The 22,529-nt window shown below is 53.1% G+C and overlaps 3 protein-coding genes across 10 annotated transcripts in view; 1 reads left to right on the top strand and 2 right to left on the bottom strand.

The window, feature by feature from the left end:
- Positions 1 to 16,092, top strand: part of RNF123 (ring finger protein 123) — a 155,352-nt gene extending 139,260 nt beyond the window's left edge. For 4 of the 6 annotated variants that reach the window (XM_056805050.1, XM_056805049.1, XM_056805051.1 and 1 more), the window contains 4 exons: positions 14,766 to 14,908; positions 15,319 to 15,413; positions 15,528 to 15,613; positions 15,728 to 16,092. In XM_056805050.1, coding sequence (XP_056661028.1) covers positions 14,766 to 14,908; positions 15,319 to 15,413; positions 15,528 to 15,613; positions 15,728 to 15,830 — 427 coding nt within the window. In that variant the 3' untranslated portion in view covers positions 15,831 to 16,092. Of the gene's footprint in view, positions 1 to 6,803; positions 7,603 to 7,636; positions 7,752 to 14,765; positions 14,909 to 15,318; positions 15,414 to 15,527; positions 15,614 to 15,727 lie in introns of those variants that run through there. The other 2 variants (XM_056805052.1, XM_056805053.1) reach the window with 2 other exon arrangements.
- On the bottom strand, positions 7,823 to 11,382 carry AMIGO3 (adhesion molecule with Ig like domain 3). Its single transcript, XM_007499857.3, has one exon. It carries the CDS (start codon positions 10,679 to 10,681, stop codon positions 9,182 to 9,184), a length of 1,500 nt encoding a protein of 499 aa, XP_007499919.2. The 5' UTR covers positions 10,682 to 11,382; the 3' UTR covers positions 7,823 to 9,181.
- Positions 16,093 to 16,130: 38 nt separating the features above from the next.
- Positions 16,131 to 19,530, bottom strand: GMPPB (GDP-mannose pyrophosphorylase B). Of its 3 annotated transcripts, none has more exons than XM_001378131.5 (10): positions 19,338 to 19,530; positions 19,072 to 19,217; positions 18,751 to 18,831; positions 18,388 to 18,436; positions 18,113 to 18,255; positions 17,614 to 17,772; positions 17,443 to 17,521; positions 17,238 to 17,365; positions 16,496 to 16,678; positions 16,131 to 16,410 (listed from the first exon to the last, which is right to left on the bottom strand). In XM_001378131.5, the coding sequence occupies exons 2-10, from the start codon at positions 19,198 to 19,200 to the stop codon at positions 16,279 to 16,281; spliced, it is 1,083 nt and encodes a 360-aa protein (XP_001378168.2). In that variant the 5' UTR covers positions 19,201 to 19,217; positions 19,338 to 19,530; the 3' UTR covers positions 16,131 to 16,278. The 3 variants fall into 3 exon arrangements, with proteins under 3 accessions (XP_001378168.2, XP_056661036.1, XP_056661035.1); XM_056805058.1 differs by having other exon boundaries at positions 19,371 to 19,516; XM_056805057.1 differs by having other exon boundaries at positions 19,333 to 19,510.
- Between the last annotated feature and the right edge of the window lie 2,999 nt (positions 19,531 to 22,529).

Below are 22,529 nucleotides of genomic sequence, written 5' to 3'. Positions count from 1 at the left end.
CCCAAAAGCTGGGATCTTTGGGTTTATCGTATACTGTCTTGCTGAGGTCGCTTTCCCCCAGTCTATTCCACTGATCTTCCTTTCTGTTTCTTAGCCAGTACCAAATTGTTTTGATGACTGCTGCTTTGTAATATAGTTTTAGGTCAGGGACTGCAAGGCCCCCATCATATGTGTTTTTTTTCATTATTTCCCTGGATATCCTTGATCTTTTGTTCTTCCAAATGAACTTTGTTATGGTTTTTTCTAAATCAGTGAAGAAGTATTTTGGTAGTTCAATGGGTATGGCACTAAATAGATAAATAAGTTTGGGTAGGATGGTCATTTTTATTATATTGGCTCGTCCTATCCATGAGCAGTTAATGTTTTTCCATTTGTTCAAGTCTAGTTTTAGTTGTGTGGCGAGTGTTTTGTAGTTGTGTTCATATAGTTCCTGTGTTTGTCTCGGGAGATAGATTCCTAGGTATTTTATTTTGTCTAAGGTGATTTTGAATGGGATTTCTCTTTCTAGTTCTTGCTGCTGAGCTGTGTTGGAGATATATAGAAAAGCTGATGATTTATGTGGGTTTATTTTGTATCCTGCAACTTTGCTAAAGTTGTTGATTATTTCAATTAGCTTTTTGGTTGAATCTCTAGGATTCTTTAAGTAGACCATCATGTCATCCGCAAAGAGTGATAACTTGGTCTCCTCCTTGCCTATTCTGATGCCTTCAATTCCTTTATCTTCTCTAATTGCTACTGCTAGTGTTTCTAGTACAATGTCAAATAGTAGAGGTGATAATGGGCATCCTTGTTTCACTCCTGATCTTATTGGGAATGCATCTAGTTTATCCCCATTGCAGATGATATTAGCTGTTGGTTTTAGATATATACTGTTTATTATTTTTAGGAATGACCCTTCTATTCCTATGCTTTCTAGTGTTTTTAATAGGAATGGGTGTTGTATTTTATCAAAGGCTTTTTCTGCATCTATTGAGATAATCATGTGGTTCTTGCTAGTTTGCTTGTTGATGTGGTCAATTATGTGGATGGTTTTCCTAATGTTGAACAAGACTTCTTTTTATGAGAAGTATCCTTCCAGAAGCCCGATCTATAAGGCTTCTAACTAGGAGAAGCCATGGAAGTGTGGGGCTTGGAGAGTTACTTCCCACCCCCTGGGCTTGTCTGAAATCTCATTATTAAGGCTCTGGCCAGTGTGGGGTGAGGGAGTGGGAAGTGGAGATGAAAGGTGGAGAACCAGAGAAGGAATTGGCAGCCACTGTGAGGGAGGGCATCACACTGGCATAGGAAGGGTCAGAGGAGGAGGCTTTAGCAGTGTCCTACAATGGAAAGAGTCTTAGCTTTGTCATCTATCAGTTTTATGTCCTTGAGGAATTCATTTTCCTCCAGGCCCCACTTAACTCTTGTAAAATGAGAGGCTTGGACTAAATGGACCTCAAATGTCCCTTTCACCTCAATGGGATACTGTGGCCAGTTCTTCTAGTGCAGGCAATTGGAGTGCCTTGTAAATCTTAATGTGCCATTAGTACTATTCATCTCATTGTTCCTCCATCCCTCACCCTCCTCCCAAGAAGCCCAGGGTTTCATTCTTCTGGCCCCGAGGCATTTATTTCTCTGTAGTCAGAACAGACTCACAGTTCACCTGGGAAGTTCTCACTGTTTATGACTCTCCATGGGCAATGGTGAATGACCACAGGTACTGTTGGATGGTTCTGATTTTGACAGGACTCATTGAACCAGAAAGGCCTCTGGTTTGCATATAGCATATGGAATATCATTTGATGCAGATTGGTGTTCGTTAGAACAGAGAATTACGCAATTATAAATAAGGGACTCTTGCCCCTCCCTGCCCCAAACCAGCTCATCCCCGGCCCATCAGCATAGCTAGTTCTTTGATGACCCACTCAGGAGAACAATGGATGCTGGGCTAAACTGAGCAAGGGGCAGATGTGGTCCCATGCTATAGCTGAGTAGAATGCTAGATGTGGGAGTCCAGAAAAATAGAGTTCAAATCCCGCCTCAGACATTTTCTAGATTTTTGACCCTGGAAATCCTTTATCCTTAGTTTTCTCATCTGTCATGAGGATAATAACACCGACTTCACAGGGCTGTTGTGGGGATTCAGTGAGATCATTTATGTGAACAGCTTTGCTATATAATCTTGGCTATTTATTCTTATTAGGCAGGAGCACTCAGTTTGGAGTCAAAAGATTTGGATTCATTTTAGCTTTTTCATGTCACTAGCTATGTGACATTGGACATTGGAAATGGTGACATTTTGCCTCTTTGGGACTCAGTCTTCCCATCTCTATGCGGAAGAGGTTGGACTCAATGATTTCCAAGATCTCTTCCGGCACTGAATTCTGTGATTGCTATGACAGGCCCTTGGCCATCCTCTCCCTCCAGAGGAGATGTGCCAGTTGAGTTGCTGTCTCCAGGTCACAGCTGGCATTCCCCAGCATCAGTTCTGAGATGAGAAAGTCTTCAGCCTGGGTAGGTCTCAGGCTTATGGTGTAGATGTTGTTCCAGCTGTGCCTTTGTTCTGTATTACTGATGACCTAGGAACTCTCCAAGATATGGAGGGGAGCGCGTGCATGTATGTGTGGTCTGCACACATGTGGGGGAAGAGAGGGTGCCAGAGTGTTTTTCATCTGCTCAGGACATTGGATTTGGATTCAGAGAACTGGCACAAACTCACTGCATAACTTTGGGCAAGTCATTCCCCCTCTGTGGGGCTGGTTTCTCATCTGCAAAATGAGCGGATAGACGGGATTATCTCCAAAGGTCCTTCCTGGCTCTTCACTCTTTGGTCCAATACCTCGGTAGCATAGGTGTGCCTTCCCTTTCTGCTGGGAGAGCCTGGACAGCTTCCCAGACTGTGGTTTTAGTGTAGATGTGGTGTTCATGCATTTGTGCATTCCCTCATCCCTTCACTCGACAAACATTTATGGATGCCTGCCTCATACGAAGTCCAGCGATCAGATCCTTGGGAACAGATATCTAGGCCTTAGGCCAAGACATTTCGAAGAGATGTGTCACCTTCAGAGGATCTGAGTGTGGGGAGGCTTTGTGTCAGAAGCACTAACAGTCAGGAAGTGTAGAGATGCCCTTGAAAGGCAGCAGAAGGTGGAGGCAGGGGCCGCAAGTCCTTTGGACTGAGACGAGTGACTGGCTGTCTTATCTCATGGGAGCAGTAGCTGCCATGCCATCTCAGGCTCCCCCCAGCACCAGTGGGATGACTCAGGCTAGTCAGGCTTCTCTAAGGGACAGGAGTGCCCTGTACAGTGGTCTCAGGATTTAGATTTGGAAGAGGCTGTCCCAGTAACATGGCCCAGGCAAGGAAGGGTTCTGGGGAGAAATACTTCAGGAAGGAAGGGGGACAGTACTCATATTTCACCCTAGATACTACCTTATGGTAGAAGGAGTCCTAGCTCTATCACTCTGCCATGTGGCCTTGAGCCTTAGTTTCTTCCTCTGTAGAATGAGGATAATGATACATACACTTGTGCTTTCTCTTTCCCAGGGTGTTGGGAAGAAAGTGTTATGGAGTGTTATGGACTCCCCTGCAGTATTGCAGGTCCTTGTGTCTCAGCTGCTGAGTTAATTGACTCTCTAGCTCTCTAGGCTCCTCAAGGCCCTCACATTTCTCAACTTGGGTGAAGATAAGCCCCTTCTTGCCCTTAGTTCCCAAAAATGTTCAGAAAGGATTGGGAGGGGAAAGAAATAGCCTGATAAAACAGAGCCCAAGGGCTTTGGTTCCAAGAACTTGAGAATATTTCCCAGATTTTCCCATCTGTTCCTACCTGCCAGGACAGCTTTCTTGGCTGAGTGCTCCCCCTTTTCCCATCAAAGTCATATCTGAGGCTGGTCTTGCCTGTAGCTGATGGTCCTCTAAGATGATCTCTTTATGGCTGCCACCCTTTCCTGGTTTTGCTCTTGTTCCCTTGGGCACTTTCTCTTATTTCTCAGGGTTTAACTCTGTCTGTTTGCACACCTTGAGACTCAAAAACCCCAAAGAACCAATTAAACGTTGGCCATGACCATGCTATTTGTTTTCAGCTCCTTAATTGCTCACAAATTGGCCCTGGCCATGAGGGAAGCCCACCTTCCCAAATATTGGTCAGGTAGTGAAGTAGTAACATCCAGTTTCCACTGACTATAAGAGAAGGGTAATCCTATCCCAGCTCTCAAGAACACCATCATGTATCCTCTCAACTCTGCTCTTGGCACTCAGTCTGTTGCCTGGGGCACTCAGACCTTGGATCTGGGCAGCTGCAGGGTTGTCTGACAGTGCTGCAGAGAGCCTGCTGCATCCCTAAGGGACCCTCATTAAATTTTTAGAGTTCTGCCTGTCAGTGAACAGGCAGGGCTGGGGCCAGGAAGGCCACTCTATTCCACTGCAAAGACCAAGGGAACCTTGAAGGCACGAGAGCTGGCATTGACTCTATGTCCTTTGACAGTGTGGTTTGAAGTATCATCCCAGGGACTTAGCAATGTCAGACCTGACCTCCCTGAGGGAGGGAGAAAGATGCTAGCCTAAGTTCCTATTGGTCCCCAGCCCAACCCTATGGTAGAGTGAAACAGTTTTATATTTTATTTTGTTTTTTTTAAACTACCCATTTAGAATTGCTCAATTCCAGGGAAATCCTGGTACTGCATATATATTGGCTGATCATATCCATTGGGAAGCATGGGCTGCGCTTTAATAGAATTGAAGAACTGAGGCACAGAGAGCTTATATGACTTGCCCTAGATTTTTAGGTTTGCTAAATGCAGAATATTGAGCCAGAATCAGGCTATATTGCCTCCCAGTCCAGTATGCTCCTACCAGGATGCTTGGTTGTGACCATATTTCATCGGGTGGTTTTTAAATTATTAATAATCCTTGGTATTTGTGTAACACCTGACATTTAAAAGCTTCAAGTGGGAGGCAATATGTTCCCCTGGCAAGAGCAGGGGCCTGGAAAACTCACTTCCTTTCTCCTGAATCCAAAGGCAGAAAGGAGTCCAGACTCCTTTTCCCAAAAGAAGCGAAGTATTGGATAAGTGGGGACTCATCTGGTACCTGGAAATCTACTAAACAGATATGGAAAAACCTATTCTTCTGCAAATACTTAAACTGAGAGTAGATACAGTTTCTTCACCTCTTTTTCTAGGAGGTGTGAATATGTGGAGGTCTCAGGTCTCACCTCTTTAAACCCATCTTTGTGTTCTTTCCATTATTGGTCATAAAATGTATTGCTATGGCCCTGCCAGCCTTCAGTTGTCTGTACTGGTAGAAGACTTTTTGGGATAGTGTAAAACTACTGGATTTGGATCCAGACGTCTTGGGTTAAAATTCTGGCTCTTCCACTTACTACTGTTATGATGTTGGACAAGTTATTTAGCCTCCTACATCAGGTCCCTTTTTGCTCTAACTTCTGTGTTCCTGAGAACTGGCAGAGATGATCTGAAAATGCCCTTTTTCTTTTGGAATATATTCTGTGGTTTTACGTTGTAGTCCTGTTCTCCCTTTCTTATTGTACCTCACTCACACTGTGGGCATAATGAATGGGTCAGCTCTTCCTTAGTTTGTTTGGACAAGTGGACAGAGAGAAGGTTAATGGGTGCAGGAGCAGCCAGAATATGGGTTTTCAGTTTTAAAATGTTTCCCATCTTTGTTCCTGAAATTTCCCTTAGTGCTGAAAGATCTTCCCTCCTGGCATCCCTTCCTGTGACCTGGCCTTTGGCGGTGAGCACCAGGCTTTCTGGCAAACCCCCAAAATCAGTTTTAATCCCTTAGAGAATCTCTAGTAATTACATGGGTTTACCTACTCTCTTCCCATTTCCCAAGGCTCTAACACTCCCACAAGGGAATAATCTCCCCCAGTTTATACACAGGAAAACAAACATTCAGAGAAGGTAAATAATTTGTCTAAGGATGTGAAATAGCCACCTGACTGAGGGCTCTGCCCACTGGGTATCCTTGACTCTCTTTCATCATTCACTATCAGGAGGGAGGGTGGTTACAATACCTGCTGAATGGTTTCTCTAGCCTATATGGCATCCTTTGCCTGCCAGATCTTCTACTCAGAAGCCCTCCATGAGTGTCTCCTGCTCTCTAGGGTTCCAGCCTCCACCCCAGCATGATAGGGGAGCTGCTGGCTCAGGTAGATTATCTTGAGGCAGCTCCAGTTGGGAGCTTTCAGACAACAGAGACATCAACCCATGGGGTTGGTTTAACAAAGCTAAGAGAGGGGGAGGGAAAACTCCTAGACAGAATGCCCCAGAAAGATTCCTTCCTCATGTGTGACAGGAGCCAATTTCAAGGACTTTCTGAACTTGTCCGAGAGGACAACAGCATTGTGGAAGTCAAGAGTGTCCATCACTGTTGCTTGGATGAGAAATCACTAGAGATGGAGAGATGCCTCGAAGGTTGGAGGGGAAAAGTTCTCTGTGAGATATGTTCTACAGGAGAGAGCACTACCTCTCTCTCTGAAGGTCAAAGGTCTGGGCTCCAGTCTCAGCTCTGGTCTTCCTACCCATGTGACTTGGAGCAAATGACTACCCTTTCTTGGGATAAGTTTCTTCATCTATAAAATGAGTGGCTGCTCATGATCTCACGGGATTCTTCCAGGGCATAAACTAAGAGCCTGTGATCATGTCAACCTTTCAGCTCTAAATCCCATGACCCTTTGTTTAATAATACTCTGGAATATTCCCCTATTTATGTACATGCATACATGGAGAAATATATGCATGTTTATATCATCATTGCCCCTGTTATGTCTTATAAACTCATTAAAACCTAGTTTTCTTCTGACCAGGTGAACAGGCTGAAGTCTGGGAGAAGGGAGGAGGATGAATTACAGAGGAATTTGTGACAGGCTGCAGAAGGAGGAGGAACAGGGGCAGGCTGTCCCTTGGGCCATACTAACCAATCCTTTTTGTGTCCAGACTGTAGATATGGCAGGAACAGAAGGCTGTGCTCTGTAAACTCATCCATTTCTAAGCATCTGGGTCTTGTTTTCCTTTTCCTGACTTTCCCACTCAGGTTTTCTTTTGAGTAATTTTCTCTTGCTAAAATCATCTGAGCTGGAAGTGACCTTTGAGATCATCTCATCTAACCACTTATTTTATAAATGGTCTGAATCCCAGAAAGGGGAAAGGGTCTGCTCATGGTCACATCAACAGTTAAACAAGAGAGCTGGTATTGGAACCTAGATTTCCTGATTCCAGATCGCTCTACCTCAGTCATGCTTAGAGGCACTGGGGGGCCAAGAGGTTGGCTCAGATCCCTGAACAGAGCAGGGAAGTGATAGTGAAAGAGGAAAACTCAAACTAGGCCAAACTAGGGATGTGTAATTATTAAGATTATTGTACTCAGAACAGGAAAGAACCTTCAAGTCCAATCCCTGCCCCCCGCCCCCATTTTATAGATGCTGAAACCAGGTCAGAAAGTGGATATGAGTTGGCCTAGGTCATGTGGGTGACAAGTAGTATTCCAGCAGACCACAAGAAGACCCAGCCTTTGGCAGTGAACATAGTATCTCTCTACTAACCCCAAGAAGGGAGGTTTTAAGTCCTTAGAAAATCTATAGCAATCTCATGGTTTTACCACCTCCCAAGACTCCCACTGACCTTATATATTATTCTACAGAGTAGGAGATAATCTGCCCACATTACTGATGGAGAAGTTAAAGTCCAGAGAAAATAAATTATTTGCTCCCAAACATTTGCTATCCTAGACGGTGACTACTTGGGCCTTGATCCAGGTAAGGAAGAAAGGAGGGCCCCTCAGCTAGCCCCCCAAAGATTATGGTAGGAAAGATGTTCAGACTAGAAGTTTAGAAAAATAGGCCTTTTTAATTCAAGTTGCCTTTATGGTGAATGAAGAGGCTACCTAGTGACTGTCCTTGGGTCCTTTATTAAATATTGTAGAGCTATCAAGGAGACCTAGCATAGAGAATGTAGAACAGGTTCTGGACTGGGAAAAGGGGGATAATAGGAGTATTCGCTCAGGGATTTGCAACCAGCTGCCAGAATATTCAGCAATTTGGGCAAGTTTCTCTTTCTGGGGAGTGGAGTTGTACTCAGAGGACCAGCTCATTCACCTCCCTCTCCCTCTCCCTCTCCCTCTCCGGTTCTGGTTACAGGGGGAGTCCAATGCAAAGTCAGCTTTAAGAAAGACCTTGAGGAATCCCGCCATGCCCCTACTTGGATCAGTCTGGGGGCTGATTATTTTCCGGTAGATAAATTCCTGGACAATCAGGGCCCAGGAATGGTGACACTGCTTCCCTTAGGTGACGGTTTCTCTTCCTTCTGTCTCCTGGGCCCCGTGTTTCTTGCAGGGCGAGCTAGCCCAGGTATTAATGCTGTAAAAGGCAGAGACTGTTCTTAAGAGGAAACTATTCCTGTCCTGAAGGAGACTTCAAAGGCTTCCATGGTGCCTAGGTCTGTGAGAGCCCTTGGGGGGGAGTACCGACAGAGTGCTCAGACTGAGGCTGTACAGACAAGCTCCAGCCCCCCGGTGAACTGTTGGGATTTCTTTTCAGCCATAGAGGTGGGGGGGGGGGGTGACCTCAAGAGCCTGGAAGCATCTTGGGAGCTGAGAAACTTTCAATTCAGCTTCAGCCCCCAGAGGTCTGGAAAGACAGTTTGGGGGTCCGAACTGTTTGCTCTGGGTGATGGATAGAAGACTCTTAGAGATCCATCCCAGTGGCTGGGCCAGGGGCAGGTGCTTTGTAGAGCGTCCCCACCCCACCCCCAGCACAGGGCCACGCGGAGAGAAGCTTGGCTCCCTCCCCATTCCTGGGACAATTTCTCCCCATGCCCTGACCTGGATGGTCTGGCCCGGAACTCAGGGAAACAGCAGCTAGTTGTATCTTTGGGCCTTTTTTCTTCCCCACTTTGAGGGGTGCCTCAGCTGTGACAGACAGGACTCTGGCCCCACTCTGCACCTTTCCCTACTCTCCCTGCCTCTGGGCTGGTCCTGATGAGAAACTGAGTCCATGGGCAGCTGCCACTACCGGCCTCCTTTCTGGCAAGTTTGCGTTGTGTTTAATGGAGGGGGGATGGGCTGCAGGCAAGGCTGACAGATGGAACAGCAGAGGTATTGATCTAAAGAGGAAACCCCAGCACTACGGACCTAGGTGGGCCTCCTGTACCCCCGCCCCAGGCCCGGACTGCCCCCCCACGACACCTGCTAGGACATGATGGGCGTGTCGGAGAACATGGAGCTGATGGACTCCGAGTCCGATTTGACCTGCAGGATCTTAGGATTCCTCAGGTCAAAGTCCTCACTGACGGCCAGTTTGACCCTGCCATTCTGGCCCTCCTTGACGGGCTCCAGGAAGACCACGTGTTTGTGGGTGCTGGCTTTGCGCCCGGGCCCGTCGGCAGCAGGCGGGGTAGAGCTTAGGATGGAGGACTGAGCGCTGCACTCCTGGGGCGGAATGAGCGGCCCTGGCCGGCAGCAGCGGCAACAGCAGGAGCAGGGCGTCAGGAAGAGATAGAGCAAGACCAGGATCAGGCTGACCACGCAGCCCAGCAGGGTGGTGAAGCCCGTGTTGAAGGATTCCGACTCGTGCGGGGCGGGGCGCACCGTGACGTTGTATTCGTGGGTTTGGTTGTGGTGAAGGCGGCTCCCGGCGGCCAGGCACACGAAGACCCCTGCGTGGCTGGCCTGCGCCTTCCGGATGGACAGGCTGCCGTTGCTCAGCACCCGGATGGAGTTGTCCTTGTTGCCCGGGAACACGACGAGCTCATTGCTTGGGGAGACCCAGGCATAGCGGGTGGCGGGGGCGCCCGCGTCACAGGGGATGAGCAGCGGCTGGCCCAGCTGCACCTCCAGGTGCACGTCGGGCCGCTCCGGGCTGGGGCCCAGCGAGGAGCAGTTCTCGAAGACTTTGCTGTGAGTGAAGAAGCGCACCCGGGAGGAGGGCACCTCGAAGGCCACGCACACGTGCTCCTCGAGGTAGTCGCAGACCGACCGGAAGCCGCGCTGCCTCCAGCGCAGAAGCATGTGGTAGAGGCTGCAGCCACAGCGGATGGGGTTGTTGTGCAGATAGAGGCCGTCCTTGATGAAGGCGGGGAGGGCCACCACCTCCTTCACGGGGATGCTGTCCAGCCGGTTGGTGGAGAGGTCGAGGACCCGCAGCTTCCGGGGGCTGAGCCCGTGCAGGTCGCGGAAGGAGAACTCCGTGAGGCGGTTGCAGCTCAGGTAGAGCCGGCTGAGGCTCCCCAGCCCGCGGAAGGCACCGCGCTCCACAGAGCCGATGTGGTTGTTGTAGAGCAGCAGCTCCTCCAGCTCCAGGAGCCCCTCAAAGTCATGGCGGCCCACGGCGTGGAGGCCGTTGGAGGACAGGTCGAGGCAGCGGAGCCCACTGGCGTTGTGGAAGGTGCCCCGGGCCAGACTCCTCAGCTGGTTGTGGGCCAGGCGGAGTTTGCGCAGGCGGGGCAGGGCGGCCAGCCAGCCGGGGTGGAGGTGGGGGAGCATGTTGTAGCTGAGGTCCAGCGTGGTGGTCATGACGGGCAGGGGCGCAGGCACGACGTGGAGGTTTCGGTTGGAGCAGCTGAGCAGGTCCGAGGCACAGATGCACACCTTGGGGCAGTGGTGCAGGGCATGGGACACGTTGTCCCCGTAGTTCCCGTGGACCGTCTGGAGCCACGCCCACAGCATCCCGACCAATGCCAGAGAGGCCATAGCGGGGTGGGGATGGGGGTAGCCAGCCCCCGGGACAGCAGATCCCACCCTCACCCCAGGAGTTGGCCTGGGGGTTCCTGGCAACCTTCGAAGTGGGAAGAGGAACAAATCCTCCCGGCGTGGCTTCCACGACTTTGATACAAAATGTCCCGTGAGCTAGCTGTGCTTGGCGGACCCACAAAAGCCAGGGAAAGTGCGATCCCCTGGGGCAAACCCAGGCATCAGAGGGATGCTGGCTGTTCCCTCAGCCGAGTGCACCCGGCTCTCAACAGTGCCATCCCGTCCCAGCCTAGCCGGGAGCAGCTGCGCTCAGCCTTCACGACAGGGAACGGCCCCCACCCTGTCCCCCAGCATCATGCCAGCCCGACGGACGGCTGGGCCAGTGAACCCCTTGGCCTCACCTCCTGGCCAGGTCGGAGCAGCTGCCGGGTGCAGGATGTGATCTTGCACCCTGCTCGCATGCGGGGTCTCAGCTCTCAGCTGCCTTAGCGCTTGCTCCTTGCTCTCTCAAGCTGTCTCTCCCTTGCTCGGTCTGTTGGTATTTACACTGGCGGCCCAGCTGGGTAGGGTGAGGAGGTGGGGCTACCGGGCCTCCGATTGGTCCTGGGCAGGGGAGGGGAGGGGAAGGAAGAGGAGGAGGAGGAGGAAATTAATGAATGGCTTGCAATTTCCGGCTGGCCGCCAGAGGACAGCAGGAGCCCGCAAGGCTCCCTGGGCTTGAGTCCAGCATCTTCCTTTCATAGGACAGTGCAAATTTGACTTTGGCAGCTTTATGGGGAAGGGAGATGGTAGGGGGCAGAGGGAAAGGGGCCCTGCTGGCCCGGCAGACCACGCACGGGCTTTTGGGTCCATTTCGGGACACCACACTGGCGGGGTGTGTCGGGAAGGCAACCAGGATGATGGCCCTCATTAGTATTTCCATATTTCATTAGGGTTTAGCAGCTGCTTTGTGTACATTATTTCATTGGTTCTGCGGAATAGTCCCTGGTGATGACAGTATTTTACTGTCTGTACTTAGGGAAATGAGGGGAGGCGAGCTAAAGGGGGGGAACGCAACACCTTGGCCAAGGCGCACTGGAAATCCCCAACCAGGGCTTCTCAATCAAAATGCACCAGGCTGGGAGGCAGAAAGGGGGCAGTCTCAGGAACTGGAGACTTCCCGAAGAAGAGGAGACTCGAGGAGGACAGTCCTACCCCCAAGCTTTGGAAGGAAGGGCTGCCACCAATTAGAGACTTGTTCTGGGGGCCCCAGAGAACTGAACTAGGACCAATGGAGCTGGGAGTGGGGGTGGGGGAGATAGCTAGTTTTGGCCCAAGAGAAGGAAGAATTTACTAACAGAGCTGCCTGAAAATGTTTGATGGCCCAAGTTCTACCATGTTTGTGTCTCTGTCCCTGGAGTTCCCTGGGCAAGGAGTCTGAAGAGAGGATTCTTGCCTTAGTGGAGAAGTTGGATGTCAAAGCTGCTTGCCAACTCTGAGCCTTTGGGATCCTATGAACACCTCATCCTTGCCCCCCTTGGTTAAAAGAGGATCCTTTGTGATGCCCTTATCCCCCCCCCCCACTTTTTTTTAATTCATACTTTCCAAGGCAGAAAAGTGGTAAGGGGCTAGGTAATGGAGGTTAAGTGACTTGCCCAGGTCACACAGCAAGAAGTGTCTGAATCCAAATTTGAACCCAGGACCTCCTATCTCTAGGCCCAACTCTCAATCCACTGAACCACCTAGCTGCCTTTCCTACCCTCCATTCCCTTTTACTTTCTCTTTGCTTTATGGATCCCAGTTCAAACCTGTCCCTAAGAAAATAATCTGGAATACTGTGTGACTCGGATAACCTGAGAGCCATTTCTGATTAATCTTCTAAGCATGAACTGCTCAGGCTGAATCTCTTGGTCAGTGCCCTCCACCTCCAATTTTGCTCCCTCTTAGCTTGATGGGAGTTGAAAGACGTTCTTGAGGTCACAGCTTATTGCTGGTAACTTTGCCATATTGATTTGCCATATCTCTTCTTCCTGCTGCCAAGAGCAGCACCTGGGCACACTGGCCCTTAAGCTTCCAGAGATAATGAATGCCCTCAAGTTGGTTGGGAGACCACCTCCTTCAGCGCTCCATGTGCCCAGAGCTGAGCAGCCTGCCTTCAGACCTCCTGTCTGTCTCCCTTTTCCCCTATATGGCCTACTTCCATCTGTAATTCAGTGTGACAATGAGAGCAGGGGGGTATACTCTATATCTGTGATGGCGAACCTATGGCACATGTTCAAAAAAAGGGCACATGAGCAGTTGCCTACCAGAGTTCCTTACTAGAAAGGCAGAGCAACTTGGGTGGAGCTGCTCCCCATCCCCTCCACCACACCTGACAAACTATTCACATTACCTGACCCCCCACCCAGCAGCCCAATGGGAGCCCTTTCTCCCTCCCCTGTGTGGGGTAAGGGGGAGGGGCACTTGCACTCAGCCTGGGGCAGGTCAAGACATGGCATGTCTCTGAAAGGTTCACCATCACTGCTATGGTCTCAGATAGGTGTATCCCTGGAACACTTCTCTGGGGAGGCCAGGAATGATATTTGGCTCTCACTTTGTTTGAAATCAAAGGCTTTGTCCTGATGTATCTCTGGGCAGCTAGGCATGTCCCTTTGACCAAGGGGTCCTCCCATTTGGTTCTTTATTCATTGAATCCTGGAGAGATTGCTAGTCTAGGTTGGAAGGGATGAAGGCTTTGTTTGGAGGCAGAATATTATTTAGCCCAGAGGGAGAAAGCGATAGGTTAGGCTGGAAAAGAGTAGCTAGCCCCAGGAGCTGGAATGCCAACTTGCTGGTGCCCTGGGACCAACTGTTAATCTTCATCCATTCTCAGAGTTGGAAAGGCCTTCATGAGTCATGGAGGCACAAACCTATCCCTGGACAGATAAATACTAATCCAATTTCTGTTGAAAGATCCCCATGAATGAAAACTACCTATCAAGCCAGCTGCTTCCATCTTGGCAAGTTTTTCTTCCCTGGAGACAAAACTTCCTCCCTGTGATCCACTGCTTCTAGGTCTGCCCCCTGGGGCTAAGCAGGCCCCTAAAGCTTTTCTTATGACAGCAGTCTTTTATGACTTCTTTCTCTTGGTCTTCTTTCCCTCACTGCCTCCCAGTCTTTGCTTTGGCAGGCTGAGCACTTCTAATCCATCCAGGATTGTGTGCCCCTTGGCATCCTGGCTGCCCTCTTCTGGGGTACATTTCAGCTTGTGAACATCCTTCCTGTAGTGTAACTTCCAGAATTGAAAATGTCATTCCATGTTTGGTCTGCCCAGAGCACCATGTACATCCCTGAGGCTTCTATGGCTTTTGAAACACATCTGCCTTCCCCTGGCATGCCCGTCTTCCTCTTCTGGTCAGTCCAGAAAGCTTTAAGGGTCTGCTACATGCCAGGTACTGCTCTAAGTGCCTGGGACACAAAGAGGTCATGGAGCTCCCAGTCTACCTCCCAAGTGGCCTCTGGAAGTTCTGGGCAACAAAGGCCTCAACTTTGTTTCAGCTCTGCTGAGCTGCCCTCAAATGGGTTTCTGGGTCCAGGTATGGAAGAATATAACTGTTTTTGTCCTCTCCAGCTCTAGTAGAGGCTTTCCCAGGGGAAGAGAGTGAGCCAGCAGGAAAATTGCCCGCCCTGTGGGCTTTCTGGAGGGCAGAGCCTGATTTCTGAGTGGGAAAGAGAGAGCAGCAGAGGCTGGAAGCTGGGGACTCTGGGCTCTGTCCAAGGTCTGTGCTTCTCTGCCTCAGACTACTGTAGCACTACCCCCTAGGCAGCCACTACTAGTGCTTTGTGTGACCCTGGGCAAATCCTTTCCCTAGAGGTGATTTCTAAAGGCCCTGGGCCTTCTGGATTAGACTGGGGGACCTGGGGCCAGTGTGCTGAGAATTGTCTGCGTCCTGGTGCCGAACCACATTTTCTCTGGCTTCTCAGTGTCTTGGCCTCCTTGGCACACGAGGACTTGCTGCCACCATGCATCCTCCCTTCACCCCAACTCCAGGGGGAGGCAGTGAGGTCAGGGCAGACAGTAGTCGGGGGTGAGTGCAAGTCCTGACTGTGCCTCTACTCCCACCAGTAACAAGCGAGCCACCGAAGTGCTCTTGGCAGACCCTTGCTTCCAGCTCCGCTCCATCCAGTACCTCCTGGGCCAGCCAGAAGCCCCTGCCCCTGGGGCCACACCACCCCCTTCAGAGAGGAAGCACTTCTCCCTGCAGAGCTGTGAGTACGGGCTCCAGTGGCCCAAAGGAAGCAGCCCTGGGTGGGAATCCAGCTCCGGCCTCAGGAAGGGTTTCAGCAGACTGGGCTCTCGAGAGCCTCAGTTTCCTCAGCTGTCAAAGTAAAGGATAACAGCCCTGGCTGTGTCTGCCTCAGAGTTGTGAGAGAAGAATCTTGTAAACCGCCTGTCCCAGGCCTCCTCAGGCTGCCCAGCTCTTGCCTCGCTCCCTTCCCCAGGCTCTGGGAGAAGCCTCACCACCTGCCCCCGTTCCAGACCTTGGCCAGGGGAAGAGCTAAGCTCTGATGCCTCGGAGAGTGACAGCAGGGCCCCCCTTTCCTGGGCTGGGGAGGAGAGCAAAGATGCTGGCCAGGGTAGTAGGGACACAGCCCAGACTTGCCCTCCCTCTCCCCAGATACGGATTACATCAGCCGGGAGGAGCTGGCCAAAGTGGACCAGATGCTGGGCCATCTGAGTGAGGAGTCCAAGCAGGCGGCCGCCTCCACTCTGGTGAGTGAGCCTGCCGGCCTCCTGGGGCCCCTGGGCTGGAGAGCCGGGAGAATAGATGTTGGGGCGGATCATGGACCCACTGGGGGCCCTCTGACACCCGGCTCTCCCCACTAGCCCACCAGTGAGGAGGACCTGTGCCCCATCTGCTATGCCCACCCCATTTCTGCCCTGTTCCGGCCCTGTGGCCACAAGTCCTGCAAGTGAGTATGGGGCCTGCCTTCTCCCAGGCTGGACCGGGGGTGGGCGGAGGCTGGGCCGGGCTGCTGGGAGGACCTGGACTGGCCCTGAGCCCCTTCCTTCCCTTCTCCCGCCAGAGCCTGCATCAACCAGCACCTGATGAACAACAAAGACTGTTTTTTCTGCAAAGCCACCATCACCGGCGTGGACGACTACGAGAAGCCAGCCTCCTCGTCCTAGGCCCCTTGGCGGAGGGCGCCCTGCAGGGCCTCGGCTGGGGAGCTGGGCCAAGCCCGTCCCTATTTATACACCTCCCTTTGTGGGCAGCTCCTTCACCAGCCAGGGCCTGCCGTGCCGAGCCGAGCCGGGGCGGGAGGGAGGAAGCCTGCGAGGGGCGGCTGCCGCTGCCGCTGCCCTTCCCAGTGTGGAGAGGCCGGGGGTCCTCCCAGGGTGGGTGGGGAGGGCCCGCTACAGGTGTGAGATTAAATTATTATTCCGTACAGCCCTGCCTCCCCGTTTGTCAGCAGCACACAGCCAGGGTTTGTTAAACAATATAACTCCAGCTTTGTTTAAACTCTTACATTATAAACAGAGCTATTTACAGGGCCTCCCCCTCCCCGCTGGGCCCGCTCCCTCCCCTCACGCAGCCCGAGGCGCCCCGGAGAGCCTCGCGCCTCGCACCCCTCGTTCACATGATGATTCGAGGCTCAGGCACCGACTCGCCGATGGACTTGTGGGGCAGCACGCTGGCCCCGTTGAGGTAGAGCTCATCGCCCACGATGACGTCTTCTCCCAGGACTGTCACGTTCTCCATGCGCACCTGGGGAGGGGGCGGCCTCAGAAGGGAGCTCGCCTCCCCGCCCCTCCCCCCCCCCCCCCCCGCCTTCCCCCCGCCCCTCGCTCACCCACTGGCCCACACGGGAGCTCCAACCCACAATGCAGGAATCAAGCCACGAATGGGAGCGGATGTGGGCCCCGCGGAGCACCGTGCAGCGCTTGATGCACACGCCATCCTCCACCACCACGCCTGGGCCCAGGCTGACGTTGGGCCCAATGCTACAGTTCTGGCCAATCCTGGTGCTGGGATCCTGGGGGGAGCAGAGAGCCGCAGGCCTGACTTACTGGGAGCTCCATTGCTTTCATGGACTCAGCAGCACTTATTAAATGCCTCCTCCCGGGCTCAGCTCTCCCGCTACACTGACGAAAAGTGACCCGGGCCCGGCCAGAGGGAAGGGAGCAAAGAAGAGCCTCACTGAGTGCTCGGGGGAGGCACCGGGACTGCGCAGCAAACATCCAGGGGGAGGAAGAGAGGAGTCTGGCTGGACAACGATGCATGAAGGGAAAGTGAGCAATAAAGCCTGAAGGGTAAGCTGCAACTAAACTGTGGGGGCCTCGAATGCCGAGCTGATGAGTGCGGATTCCGCTGTTGGGCCTGTAGATGAGCTGTGTGATCATTGTCTAGTGGGGAACCCAGAAGGAAACAGCCTCACAGTAGCGGAGGAGAGCCTGAACCAGGCAGGGGGCACAGAAGTGGCCAGAAAGGACCGCCTGGGCTCCACCATTAGTTCCAGGATCAAATCCATTCAGCCTTGGCCAGCCTCTAGGCCTGAGTCAGGGAGAAGGTGCTCCAATGGGCCTCCCACTCACCACCAGCACATTGCCCACGATGCCTGGGCCAGAGCAGAGCCTCTCGGGCTGTGTCTGCCTCAGCGACTGCAGAAAGAGGCACATCCCTGTCAAGAAGTCCTTGGGCTGCCCGATGTCCATCCAGAAACCTAAGGGCACAGGTACAGGGAGCCTGACCAGGCTGTCCCACCACGTCCCACCTTGCCCAGGCCAGCCCTGCATTTACCTGGGAGCTCCATGGCATACAGCTGCCCCTCCTTGGCCATCACCGGGAAGATTTCCTTCTCGATGGACGTGGGCTGTAGCTGCGGGGATGGAGAGGCTCAGCCCTGCCCTGTGCCCTGGGAGTCTGGCCTGGCATTGACCATTCCCACCACATCCCACCCTGTCGGCCCACCTGAATGCGCCGTAACACACTGGGCCCAAAGATGTACATGCCGGCGTTGATCTTATTGGACACGAACACCTGCGGCTTCTCCACAAATCGGTGGATGCGGCCCGTGTCCGCTTCGCTCACCACCACGCCGTACTTGGAGGGCTCCTCCACTTTGGTCACCTGCATTGGGAGAGGAGGAGGAGGGATAACGCTAACCCGGCACATTCTCGGGGTCTCTCGGCATTGCTCTCGAGTGGGGGCCCTGCAGCGAGAAGAGACCAGGAAGCAGGTCTAGATCTAGGCAAACACACCAAGAGGGTGTACAGGCGAGGCAGGGGGCGGCCGACCAACACCACCCACACTGGAGTCAGAGGCACTTTCTGGAGAAGGGAAATGACTGGCTGGGCTGGGTGGGGCTGAAGCAGGCGAGCCAGCAGGGGCAAAGGTAAGGAGGCTGGGTTCATGTCACTACCCACTCCTTACCATGGAGGGGAGTTGGGGGGGGCAGGGGATGTCTCACCACGATGGTCCCCTCCTGCCCATGATGCTGATGGAACTGCACCATCGCAGCAAAGGGGAAGTCACAGATAATGTCACTGTTGAGAACGAAGAAGGGATCCGAATTCTCTGTGAGCAGCTCCCTGGCCAGTGCCAGGGGCCCCGCTGCAGGGACATAGGGCACCAGACGCTCAGGGTGAGCTCCGTCCTCAGCCCCCAGACCCGTCCTCACCCACCATCCTTCCCACTCAGGCACCCCCCAGCAAAGCCTCTACCTTCCAGGTGTCTCCCACTGACCTGTTCCCAGAGGCTCCTGTTCATGGGACAAGGAGATTCGAATCCCTAGCTGAAAAGTCAGAGCAGCCTGGGTCAAGAGGGGGAAGTCTCTCCAGTATTCAACTCCCCACCCAGTCCTTCCTCTAGTGTCTCTGGGACTGGTTGGGTGCCAGGCCTTCCCTCCTACTTCAAATATTTGTAAAAGTCCTTAGCACCACGCCTGGCACATAGTAGGAGCTCTAGGAATGCTTCCGCAATCCCAATCCTCCCAGAAAAGAATGTTACCCCACAAACCCTTTCCAGGTGGGGCCCTAGGCAGCTAAGTGGGTGAGGACACCCCCACCTACCCCCATTCCCCGGAACCCAGGGCTTCCAGATCCTCACCCTTAGCTCCTGTTCCTTCATTTCCTTCTCCAACATCTCAGACATGTAGCTCACAGCCAGGATCACATGGTTCACTCCTGCCTATAGAAGACAGCACCAAAGTGGTCCCTCTGCTGGGGCGGTCACTGGGCAGTCGCTTCCCACCCAGCCCTCCCAATCCTGAGTCTGGGCCAGAGCCTCGAGGTCAAGCCTTCACCTCTTTCTGGCCCCTCCTGGCCAAAGACGCCAGAATGATGTTTGTGGCTGAGGCGCCCGGGACTTGGGGAACAGAAAACGCGTCGGGCCGGGCTGGGCCGGCCTGGGGGCGCCCCCCGCGCTCACCTTCACCAGTGCCTCCACTTGGTGCAGCAGGATGGGCTTGTTGCAGAAGTCCACCAGCGGCTTGGGTGTGCTTAGGGTCAGGGGCCGCAGCCGGGTGCCGTAGCCGCCCACCAGGATCAGAGCCTTCATCGCGCCCGTGCAGGGCCCTGAAGCCAGGGAGGGAGACCGGGATTCAGCGGGCGCCCCCACCCATCCACCCCAAGCTCGGCCCGGCTTCCCTCCCTCCCTCCCCTCCCAGGCCCCAGCTCCCCTCTCTACCACCTCACCGGCCGCGGTTCCGGCTCCGGCTTCCGCTTTACCTCCGGCTCCAGGTCCGGATCGGGTTCGGGCTCGGGCTCCAGCCCCGCCCCCGCCCACGGCCACCCCCTCGGGTCCGAGGCCTGTGACAGGCCGCAAGCGGCCGCTCCGGTGGAAGGGGAGGGGCCGGGAGCCGAGGCCCACCCATGTCCGGGCATCTCCCTGCCAATCGTCGGGCGCCTACGTGGCACGACAGTGACGTCATCACGCTACTGTGCCACACCCCTCCAGGGGTGGCCAATCAGAGGCCAAGCGCCCGAGCCGCCATGGAGACGCAGAAGGGACAGGCGGGGCAGTTGCCCATTGGTAGATCCGAAGACCGGCGGCAGGGGTGGGACCGCGGCTTTCTCGCAGGCCCCACGTGGCTCCTAGGCAGGCGCCCCGCCCAATGTGCTGTAGGGTTGGGTTGGAGGTTCTTGTTGGAAGAAGCGTCCTTTGGACCCCACTCCCCCCCCAGTCAGTGGAGAAGACGCTTTCGGTGTTCCCTCAGATAAATCCATTTGCCTGGGCCTCAGTTTCCTCACCTGTAAAACGAGGAGGGTTGTTTTTGTTCAGTCGTGTCCGACTCTTAGGACCCCATTTGGGGTTTTCCGGTCATTTCCTTCTCCAGCCCATTTAACTGATGAGGAAACTGAGACAAACAGGTTTAAGTGCATTGTCCAAGTCACCCAGCTAGGATGGGTCTGAGGCTGGATTTGAACTTATGAGGATGAGTCTTCTTGGCTCCAGGCCCTGCAATCTGTGCACGATGGTCCCACCTAGCTGCCCAAAGGAGGGAAGGTCCTAGGATAAAACCCACCCGTGACACTGGCTTGTGAGATCTTGTAAGCAAAACAAGGCTCCTTTGGGCCTCAGTTTCCTCGTCTGTAAACAGGGGAAGGGCCTTGAACTAGGACGGGCTTGGAGCTCCCTTCCAGCTCTAGGCTTAACCTAATTTCTCAACTGAGGACTTTTTATGGGGACCCTCTCTGTGGCCTTACTCCTTACCCAGGCCTCTTCTTGTCCCATCTCCTCACTTGGCTCTGTCCCTGCTCTCTTCTGCCCTTTGTGGCCCAATTCTCTGAGGGCTGCAGATGTAAAGCCAGGGTCACAAAGGTGCAGTACTCTCTCTAATGGAGCAAGCTGTTTCTGCCTTAAAAGCCTGCTCAAAGACTGCTGGGTACACAGAAGAGGTGACCGTGGTCAAGTCCCTTCAGCTCTCTGCTCCAAGAAGACAACCTAGAGAGCCGTTTGTGCTTCAGCAATTCTGGGCCTGCCAGGGGTCGATGGGACTGGCCCAAACCAAGGCTCTGAGGGGCAGGGTGGAGTCAGGGAGCCAAGGGGTCCATTACTACACGGGCTGAAAGGTGGGACAAGTGCTGGCTTGTGCATGAAATCAGAACTTGCTCAAGAGGCAACCAGGATTGATGGAAGGCTACAAGGACTTGACTATTTGTTCCTAAGTGGAAACTGAGATCATGTATTAGGAAGGAAATGGGCACTGCGGCCACCAGTGTCCCCGGGGGCCGAATGGCTCTGCAGCAGATGCCAAGTGGGGAGAGACTGTCTGAGGGCTTCCCCTGAGGAGGTTCGGGTCATCTCCTCAAACTAAGGGAACTTGGTGGGTGACTCTGGGCTCAGGAAAGATCGTTTTCTTCTTATAAGGTAGTTGAGTTAGTTCTCAAATATATGTATAAGCCAGTGGACTGGCTTGTCCACTCTGGGAGGTGGGGAGGGAGAACATGAGCCATGGAAGGAAAACATTTTCAAAAATCTAATCAAATCAAAAGGTCGGGTGGGGGGGGAGTTGCTTGGTTAGGGTTGGCCCCACCCCTCCCCCCAATACCAGGTACCAGGTGATAGAGGGCTGTGAGGAAGGCTCTGGAGGCTCAGGGGCACCCCCTCTTCCTAACCTCTCACTTTTCTCAGATTTCATTTTCTACCCTTATAAAATAAGGACAAAAATAGTTATACTGCGATTCTGCATTCCACCTCACAGGGAGTTTATGAGGGTCAAAGATTAAAAAAATAAACCACTTTATCCAAATAGAAGTAAGGCCTTAGGAAGGGCAACTTGGATTTGGAAAAACACAGGTTCTCATCTCATCATAGGGCTTGCTAGCTCTAGATCACTGAAGTCCTCTGGGCCTCAAGCTTCATCTACAAAATAAGGACCTACCTCCCAGGCTTGCTGTGGAGATACTTGTAGATGTGGGCAAATAACATTTGTAAGATTATTAACGAGCCCCCACGTCCAGAAAGATATGTGGTTCCCACAGCAGAATAAGCTACTAGAGGCATGCTGATGAAGATGTGGCATGCGTGCCCCAGAGAGGGCACTTTTCACATATCAGCCCAATGCAGGAACTTCCTCTACTCTCCAGTAATGTGGGGGCCGTGGATTTGGGCACACAGTCTCTAAAAGGTTCACTAGCACTGTACTAGAGGATCCGAGGCACCATGTCCCAGGGCTGTCAATAGGTAAAGAGGGGGATGGTATTCTGGAAAGGTTTGGCCTTGGTCTACCTGAGGACCCCCACCCCAAACACATGCAAAGGGTAGGGGAAGGCTGGGGAGAAGAGCTTCCAGAAAGTTCCCAGGTCAGGCTCTGCCTCAGAGTCAGGATCAAAGTTTCCCAGGCCCTGGACTACCTCTGCTTTCCTTCCATGTTGTGGGCTCTTAAACACCCCAAGTACCTGCACTCAGACAAGATTAAGGTTCCTCTATCAAAAGGATTTGAACCCAGGTCCTCCTGAGTCCAGGCCTGGCAGTCCATCTAGTGGGCTCCCAAGCTGCCCTATAAACTAGGTTTTATAGACCTGGAGGTTCCTCTTGAGCCTTCCACCCACCCTCCCAGGACACCTCTGCTAACGCTGGCCTCTGCCTCTGCAGTGCCCCAGATTCTCTTCCCAAACATCTTCCCCTCAGGACGACACAGGATTCCCACTGGCAGGAATGAGTCACCCAAGTGACTGGTCAGTCAGGCCACAGCGGTGGGTGCGTCCCCTCGCTCTGCATCTCTAATGGACCTCTGTCTCCGCTGTGTCTCGGTGACCGCCTCCTGCTGGCCTGGGAGCAGCCCCGAGCTCCGCCAGCAGGCGTGCCTCAACCTCTCGGCAGGTGGGTGCGGAAACCTCCCCCAATGCCTTCTCGAGGCACATCTTGGACACAGCACACCTGGG

The sequence above is a fragment of the Monodelphis domestica genome, chromosome 7 (genome assembly GCF_027887165.1).
Source record: "Monodelphis domestica isolate mMonDom1 chromosome 7, mMonDom1.pri, whole genome shotgun sequence".
NCBI lineage: Eukaryota > Metazoa > Chordata > Mammalia > Didelphimorphia > Didelphidae > Monodelphis > Monodelphis domestica.
Note: the sequence above shows the minus strand (reverse complement) of the source record. Positions and strands in the feature narration are given on the sequence as shown.